Raw genomic sequence first — 9,297 nt, forward strand, 5'->3', positions numbered from 1 at the left:
AAGTGTTAGGATTACAAGCGTCAGCCATCACGTCCAATCTCCATTTTTTTTTTGAAATGGAGTCTCGCTCTGTCATCCAGGCCGGAGTGCAGTGGCACAATCTCGGCTCACTGCAACTTCTGTCTCCCAGGTTCAAGTGATTCTCCTGCCTCAGCCTCCCGAGTAGCTGGGACTACAAGTGCCCACCACCATGCCCAGCTAATTTTTATATTTTTAGTAGAGATGAGGTTTCACCATGTTGGTCAGGCTGGTCTCCAACTCTTGGCCTCAAGTGATCTCCACTGTGCCCAGCCTCCATAAAAGAACAAGTTTCTGAGAAATTAAATTACTTATCTAAGTTCATGAAGCCCTCTACGGGACAGATTCAGGCTAATCCCTGTCAAGTGAGCACTCCAGATGTTTCCTTTATTGCCATTTATCAACTTGATAAACAGGGATTGTTGAATTGCTACAACAATGAAGAGACAGAGAGGTCAAAGTAACTCCCAGGTTTCTGAAATGGTGAGTGGATTATGGTTCATTCACCAAAATTGAGAATATAGGTTGCTAATTCTAAGTAGAGACTCACTTTATCTTGGCACAAGTTAATGTGTGAAATAAAAGGTTTCCTGGGAATGTGAGGAATGAGAAATTGTTGTTTAATGGGCATAGAGTCTCAGTTTTGCAAGATGAAAAGTTCTAAGCCAGGGGTGTTGGCTCACACCTGTAATCCCAGCACTTTGGGAGGTCAAGCCAGAGGGATCATTTGAGGTCAGGGGTTCGAGACCAGCCTGGCCAACATGGTGAAACCCATCTCTACTAAAAATACAAAAAAAATTATCCAGGCATGGCGGCGGGTGCCTAAATCCCAGCTACTTGGGAGTCTGAGGCAGGAGAATCGCTTGAACCCTGGTGGTGGAGGTTGCAGTGAGCAGACATTGCACCACTGTACTCCAGCCTGGGCAACAAGAGCAAAACTACATAAAAAAAAGAAAGAAAGAAAGAAAGAAAGAAAGAAGGAAAGAAAGAAAGAAAGAAAGAAAGAAAGAAAGAAAGAAAGAAAGGAAAGAATTCTGAAGATTGGTTGCATAACAATATGAATGATGTGAATATACTTCTAAACTGCATACTTTACACTTGATCTTAGCCAAAAGGCTGAGAAGTGATGAACTGCATACTTTAAAATGGTTAAGATGGTAAATTTTATGTTATATAGGTTTTACCACAATAAACAATGAATAAAAGGTTTTCCTTTCCTAGCTTACCTCTGTCCACTCATTGTTCAAATTGGAGCTTTCTCTCTTAGCTTCTGTGATGAGTGAAGAGGTGCTCCCCAAAGATATTTGAAAATACTAATAAAAGGAATATTATTTCATTTATTCACTTTCAGAGGGAGTTCAAGAAATTGTCAAGTTGTCATAGTTGTCAAGTGAATGAATTAACTAATTCAACAAATATTTATCAGTTTCCCTATCTTAAACCTGGGATGTTCTAAGCCCTTTATTCTCAAGGTGTGGTCTCCAGATCAGCAGCACTAGCATCACCAGGGAATTTGTTAGAAATATACATTCCTGTGGGGCATGGTGGTTCATGCCTGTAATCCCAACACTTTGTGAGGCCGAGAAGTTCAGATTGCTTGAGTCCAGGAGTTTGGGACCAGCTTGGGCAACATGATGAGACCCCGTCCCTACAAAATAAAAAATTAGCTGGGCATGGGGGTGCACAGCTGTAGTCCCATCCACTTGGGAGGCTGAGGTGGAAGGGTTGCTTGAACCTGGGAGGTTGAGGCTGCAGTGAGCTGTGATCATGCCACTGCACTCTGGGTGACAGAAAAAAAAAAAAAAAAAAAAAGGAAAAAAAAAAAAAAAAAAAAAAAAAAAAAAAAGGAAAGAAAAAACATACGCATTCCTGGACCCCACTTCAGACTTACTGAATCAGAAACTTTGGTGGTAGGACCCAAAAATTGCTATTTTTACCAGCCTTTCAAATTACTCTGATGCATGCTCAAATTTAAGACAGACAATTCTAGATAGCACTGATACAGAGGCAAAGAAAACAAAGTGCCTATCCTCTTGGAGCAACAACAGACAAATAGATACAAGTAAAATTTCAGGCAAAGGCAGGGGTTATCAGGGAAACGAGCACAGGAGAAGAAGGGATAACAGAGGATGCTCAGGCAGGGTCTCTCTGAGGGTTATGAGCTCTGAAGTCACATTGAGCAGGATCTGAAAATTGGTTCTACCAGTTCCTAGCTTTTTAAAAGTTTGGTTTCCTGATCTTCTAAAAAAGAGATAATAATATTCCTTACAAGTTTACTCTGAAGATTAAATAAGATAATGCTCATAAAATCCTTGCAATTGTTTCTGCCACAGAGTAAGGCTTCAATAAACGTTAGCCCTCCACATATGATGGGAAGTGCCATAGATGTATATTTGGTAATCATCAATGTAGAAATTAACAGTAAAGTGGATGAAAAAGTGGATAAACCAATACACAAAAAGAGAAGCAGATGGATGATGGGCTCTTGGTGAGGACACAAGGGGGTTGAGAGATGGTGAGGAGGTAAAGAAATGAAGATGTGGAGAGGGAGCTTTTTCTGAATCCAGCTAAAGCTGGAAACTTAGAAGAGGAGGGCAGTGGATTGGTTGACAAACCAGCCATATGGTATGCCTGTGACTGAGGAGGTTCTCAGGATGCAGGACTTTCAGTGCTAAAACTAGGAAAGTCAGCCGAGTGCAGTGGCTCATGCCTGTAATCCCAGCACTTTGGGAGGCTGAGGCGTGCAGATCACGAGGTCAGGAGTTTGAGACCAGCCTAATGTGTTGAAACCCCGTCTCTACTAAAAACATAAAACTTAGCCAGGCATGGTGACGCATGCCTGTAATCTCAGTTACTTAGGGAGGCTGAAGCAGGAGAATCGCCTGAACCTGGAAGGCCGAGGTTGCATTGAGCCAAGATTGTGCCATTGCACGATCTGGGCAACAGAGCAAGACTCCGTCTCAGGTAAAAAAAAAAAAAAAAACCTAGGAAAGTCCTGGGCAAGCTGGGCCATACTGGCCACACTAGCAGTGAATGTGACCATGGAGGGTGAAATGAGCAATAAATCAATAAATACTCTGACTTTTCTTTCCTGGTAGCCCCTGCTCTCCTTACATTACCTTTACATGGGCCTGACCCAACCAGAAGCCAGAGGGCAAGGGAGGTGGAATAATACAGTAGAGAAGTCAGCCTTGCCGCAACACACACCAGGGCAAAGAAAGGACAGAGAATTGATGTGGAAGGGCAAAAAATAATGGCCAGCACAGTGGCAAAACTGGGATTAGAATTGTCTCGGATAAACTTAAGCTTCAATTCTTTTTTTCTGAGACACAGTCTTGCTCTGTCACCCAGGCTGGAGTGCAGTGGCACGATCTCGGCTCACTACAACCTCCATCTCTCAGGTTCAAGCAATTCTCTGCCTCGGCCTCTTGAGTAGCTGGGATTACAGGTGGCCGCCAGCACACCCAGTTAATTTTTTGTATTTTTAGTAGAGATGGGGTTTCACCATCTTGGCCAAGCTGATCTTGAACTCCTGACTTCATGATCCACCCGCCTCGGCTTCCCTAAGTGCTGGGATTACAGACATGAGCCACCGCGCCCAGCCCAGAGTTTCAATTCTTTTCCCAGCCTTGTTTAAAGGTAGAAAGCCCTTTAGGAGTTATGAGGGCTTTCTACATCCTCGAATTAACCCTACATAAAATTATAAAGATTATCCAACTATACTCTTTGGTAACCGAGCAGCCCGCAAAACCTTTTTCTTTAGAGACAGGGTCTTGCTCTGTCGCCCAGGCTGGATTGCAGTTGCGTAATCATAACACACTCTAACCTCAAACTCCTGGGCTCAAGCCATCCTCCCCCCTCGACCTCCCAAACCCTTGAGATTACAGGCATGAGCCAAGGCGCCCAGCCCTCTTTAAAAAATAAAAGTGGGCTGGCAGTGGTGGCTAAGGCCTGTAATCCTAGCACTTTGGGAGGTTGAGGTGGGCGGATCATTTGAGGTCAGGAGTTCAAGACCAGCCTGGCCAACATGGTAAAACCCCATCTCTACTAAAAATACAAAAATTAGCCGGGCAAGGCGGCGGGTGCCTGTAATCCCAGATACCCGGGAGGTTTAGGCACAAGAATCGCTTGAACCTGAGAGGCAGAGATTGCAGTGAGCGGAGATCGCGCCATTGCATTACAGCCTGGGCAACAGAGGGCGACTCCATCTCAAAAAAACCTAACAGCGACTCCATCTCAAAAAAACCTAACAACAGTGTGTTTGTGTGTATATATATATACTCAATGATAAGTGTCATGTGCAAATGCCAGACCGGATTTCGCTGTTCCAGAAATGAAGTCAGTAGAGAAAATCCCCACGGCGACCCTGGAATCCCTCTGAAAAGGTTCAGATACAGGACACTCCCAGGTTCCCAGGTATCATTTGCCAGCTCACTTCTTCCTGGAAGACTCACTCCTCCAATCGCACTTGATGTTTAAGCAAGTGTCAATGGTCAGAGACCACTGCTCGCCTAGTACCTATGGCACCGCATCCCGCGCACCTCCAGGTGGCCCAGGCTCCGCGGCCAATAGTCACTACCACCCGCCAACCCAGCCCGAGTTATACGAGATTGGGCGGCCGGAGACGCTGCATGATTGGTGGGTCGGATGGGGGCGGAGCCTCGCTCGAAAGCCCCCTCTGGATTGGTGCAAACTATCGGGGTGGGGCCTCCACTCTGGCTGGGCGGGAAAGCTCGAACAGTGATGCCGGGCTGGAGACTGTGGTAGCTGCTGCGCTCCGGCTGAGGGAACTAGAGACTGCTCCATCCCTGGCGGAACGCTGTGCAGGCAGGAGTCATGACGGGCGAGGTGGGTTCCGAGGTGAGTTTATGCACACACTTCTCACCGGGGCTGCAAAGGCCCGGCGCCGAGGGGTTAGGTAGGGCTGGGGTAGACCCGGCAGAGCCGGGGCTCCCGGGAGGTACTGCTGCGGCTCCCGGCGTTCTCCGCGCCCGCGCCTGCTCCCGCGGCCTCGCGACTCGGCCGGGATGGTCTCTGAATGGGGGTCCCCTCCCGCCGTCGGGCTTCCGGTGCTTCTGGCTCCTTGGCCGTGGAGCTCCAGGTCTCTGCGGCGCGCGGTGCCTGCAGCTCAGCCCTTCTCTGCCGCCCGCCCAGCCCTGTGGCGCGTTTCCTGTCGCGGAAGCTCCTCCCCTCAGGGTGCCCCGAAAACCAGGAGGCTCTGGCCGAACCGGGCCGCCAGGGTGCGGGGCGGGATTCTCTGCAAATAGAGGGTGAGAGTGTTATGTTAGGGAGCTCCACACTGGGCTTGGGAGCGGGCCTGGAGGTCATCGGGCGCTGGCCCTTCGCGTTTTCCGACGGAGCCCGGAGTGGGGAAGTCACAGTCGGGGTCCTGGCTGGTGGCTGGCAGCTCTCTGGTGAAATTGGGCATAAAAACACACGTTTCCAGACCTGTGTCCTTTCTGGGGCCGGATTCGGGCAAGGCACTCTCGCCTTAGGAGTAAAATTTAAAGGGGTGCCAAAACCCTCAGTAATCAAATGAAACTCATATTTTAATGCAATATTTTTAAAAAACCAAAATTAATGCAAAAAATTTTATGATTTGATATTGAACAAAATATCAGACGTTTAAACAAAGACAAGATCCGACCAGGCTCTTTCGGGACCCTGCCTCACTCACCTCACCCTAATCCCCCCTCTGGTTCCAATAAACTTATTTACAGAAGCGGGCGGCTGACCTCACGAGCCGTAGATTGTTGATTTTTATTTATTTATTTATGGAGACAGCGTCTCACTGTGTGGCCCAGGCTGGAGTACAGTGGCTCGATCTTGGCTCACTGCAACCTCCTCCTCCCAGGTTCAAGTAATTCTCTTGCCTCAGCCTCCCAAGTAGCTAAGATTACAGACGTGTGTCACCATGCCCAGGTAATTTTTTTTTTTTTAATTTTTTGTAGAGATGGGGTTTCACCGTGTTGGTCAGGCTGGTCTTGAACTCCTGACCTCTGGTGATCTGCCCACCTCCGCCTCTCAAAGTCCTGGGATTACAGACGTGAGCCACCACGTCTGGCCTCTGTTGATTTGATTTTTTTTTTTTCTTTTTTTTTTTTATTATTGGCAGGGGTCTCATGGAGATTTAATTTTTTGAAAAATAATTGCATTAATGTGTTATTTATTTTGATTACTGAATTTTTTGAGACCTGACCCCACCCTGTTCCTGGCCCTGCCCTTTGACATTGCTGCAAATTGCCTAGAAGAGAATCGTGATTAAAAGCAGCCCTATTCCTTAAGCTGTCTAGTTACCTAAAATTAGTTCCCACATTCACAAACAGAAGTAATAGTTTTACTGCTTTGGATTGTTGAGAGGATCGTCAGTGCACACATATTAATTCTCAGCAATCCCAGCGCTTTGGGAGGCCAAGGCGATCGGATTGCTTGAGCTCAAGAGTTCAAAACCAGCCTGCGTAAAATACGTGCAAAACTCTGTTTCTACAAAACAAACATACAAAAATTAGCCGGGTGTCGCACATGGTCCCAGGTTCTCTGGAGGCTGAGGTGAGAGGATCCTTTGGGCCTGGGAGATCAAGGCTGCAGTCAGCTATGATCCTGCCGCTGCACTCCAGCCTGGGCGAAAGAGTAAGATGCCATATCAAAAAAAAAAAAAAAAAAAATTGAATACCAAGTATTCAAATCAATTTAATAATTTTTTGAGAAGCCACTAGGGTGAGGCCTTGTGCCCTGTTACATTACTGAAGCTCATATTTCTCCCTTTATTAATAAGATTCAGAGCCCTAAGAACATCGAGGAGCTAGACTTGGCATTTAGGGTAACTTGGTCACTAACTGATCATCACCTAACATAATCCTGCTCCTTAGATTTTTATTTGTGACTTTTTATACTGTCTTATTTTCAAATCTATACAAACATGGAAAAGCTGGTATAATGAACCCATCACCTTACTTCGACTCCAGTTTTGAATATCTCTCATCTGAAATGCTTGGGACCAGAAGGGTTTTGAATTTCAGATTTATTTTGGATTTTGGAATATATGCATACACATAATGATGTGTCTTAGGGGAGGGACCTAAGTCTAAAAGATGAAATTCAGTTATATTTCATATACACCTTATACACATAGTCTGAAGGTAATTTTATACAGTATTTTAAAATAACTTTGTTCATGAAACAAAGATTTTACTGCAACCCATCATAGGAGATCAGGTGTGGAATTTTCAACTTAGTAGCATCATGTCAGTGCTCAAATGTTTTGGATTTGGGAGGATTTCAGATTTTCAGATTAGAGATGTTCAACCTGTATTATCAAATCATGACCAGTCTTGTTTCATTTATACCATTTTTCCTCTCACTGGATTATGTGGAAGAAAATCCCAGATACCATATTTTTTTAACCACAAATATTTTAGTGTGCATATCTAAAAGACAAGGGCTTTCCATAAAAGATAACTACAATATTATTACCACATCTAAGAAGTATCTAGTCAGTGTTTAGATTTCTTTGACTCATAGATACTTCATTTATTTTTTTTTTTTATAATTTTTTTTTTTTTTGAGACAGAGTTTCGCTCTTGCTACCCAGGCTGGAGTGCAATGGTACGATCTCGGCTCACGGCAACCTCCTCCTCCTGGGTTCAGGCAATTCTCCTTCCTCAGCCTCCTGAGTAGCTGGGATTACAGGCACGCGCCACCATGCCCAGCTAATTTTTTCTATTTTTAGTAGAGACAGGGTTTCACCATGTTGACCAGGATGGCCCCGATCTCTTGACCTCGTGATCCACCCGCCTCGGCCTCCCAAAGTGCTGGGATTACAGGCATGAGCCACCACGCCCGGCGTACTTCATTTATTTTTATAAAACACTTTAGCATAGTTTTTTTATATTTAGTTTTTTGAATCATCCAAAGTTGGCATATTGCAATTGTTTATATTAATATATATGTGTGTATATACATATATGTATATATTTTAAGATATACATAAATATATGAAGCATACATATATGTATGTAGAAATAAACATTACATACATGCATATAGAAATATATATGTGTATAACTATATAGAAATATACATACATACACACATATATCCATTCGCTTGTGTATCTCATGTGTATCAACTTTCTTTATGGGTCCCTCTTCCTCTCTTTTTTTTCTTTGCAATATATTGTTAAACTGGCTGGGCGAGGTAGCTCATGTCTGTAGTCCCAGCACTTTGGGAGGCCAAGGCAGGCGGATCACCTGAGGTCAGGAGTTCAAGACTGGTCTGGCCAACATGGTGAAACCTCATTTCTACTAAAATACAAAAAATGGGTGTGTTGGTGCATGCCTGTAATCCCAGCTGAGATTGTGCCACTGTACTCCAGCCTGGGTGACAGAGTGAGACTTCATCTCAAAAAAAGAAAGAAAGAAATTAAAAAGAAAGAAATCACCCACTTTGACTTGTGGAGTTTCCCACATCTAGATTGCATCTTTGTGGTGTTATTCAGCATGTTCCCCTATTCCCTCTAGTTCTTGTAAATGGGTAGTTAGATCTAGAGACTTGATAGGATTCAGAGTTGATTGTTTTGTCAGGAATACTTTATAGCTAGCATTGGGTACTTCTATTGGGCAGCACATAATGTCTGGTTGTTTCTCTTTTGATGATGTTAGCAGCCATTAATGATAATTGCCCAAGTCTGTTGTTGAATAATTGAGGGTTGATCAAATTGTGATAATCTAATTCTATTATTTCTTCATTGATTATGATATTTCTCTAATCAATGAGAAACTTTCCCTCATCAGTCATTTGGATATTTTGGGGAACAGTTCACACAGAGAAGTCATAATAAATGCTTGATCTTTTCATTTTTTTTTTTATCATTCCTCAAAGAGTTGACTCTGTTATCATCCTTCAAAGGTGAAAAATGAGTTTGTTGTCCAGTAATTCTAAATGTCATCCCTTCAAGGAACCATTGTATTTGATTCTTTCCTTAGTTCAGGTTGATGATCCCATGATGATTTGTATGTCATTATGTACTTGGAGCTTTCGGTGATCTGCTGGTTAACACAAAGTAATTGTCATTTTCTAGGTTCACCTAGAAATCAACAATCCAAAAGTAATTTCACAAGAGGAAGCAGATAGTCCTTCAGATAGTGGACAGGGCAGCTATGAAACAACTGGACCCTTGAGTGAAGGAGGTTTGTAATGGTACTTTTATTTTTAGGAATAGGATGCCAGAGCCTTGGTTGTAAGTAGATTGGATTAATTTCATCATTCTCTTGATTTATT

The 9,297-nt window shown here is 44.0% G+C and overlaps 1 protein-coding gene across 1 annotated transcript in view; it reads left to right on the plus strand.

Moving 5' to 3' along the window:
* The first annotated feature begins 4,728 nt into the window (after positions 1 to 4,728).
* Positions 4,729 to 9,297, plus strand: part of CLSPN (claspin) — a 35,374-nt gene continuing 30,805 nt past the window's right edge. Inside the window, exons 1-2 of the mRNA XM_017501090.2 lie at positions 4,729 to 4,878; positions 9,098 to 9,206. Of these exons, the coding sequence (XP_017356579.1) occupies positions 4,855 to 4,878; positions 9,098 to 9,206 (133 nt within the window). The 5' untranslated portion in view covers positions 4,729 to 4,854. The remainder of the gene's footprint in view (positions 4,879 to 9,097; positions 9,207 to 9,297) is intronic.

The sequence above is a fragment of the Cebus imitator genome, unplaced genomic scaffold (assembly GCF_001604975.1).
Source record: "Cebus imitator isolate Cc_AM_T3 unplaced genomic scaffold, Cebus_imitator-1.0 Scaffold277, whole genome shotgun sequence".
NCBI classification, from domain to species: domain Eukaryota; kingdom Metazoa; phylum Chordata; class Mammalia; order Primates; family Cebidae; genus Cebus; species Cebus imitator.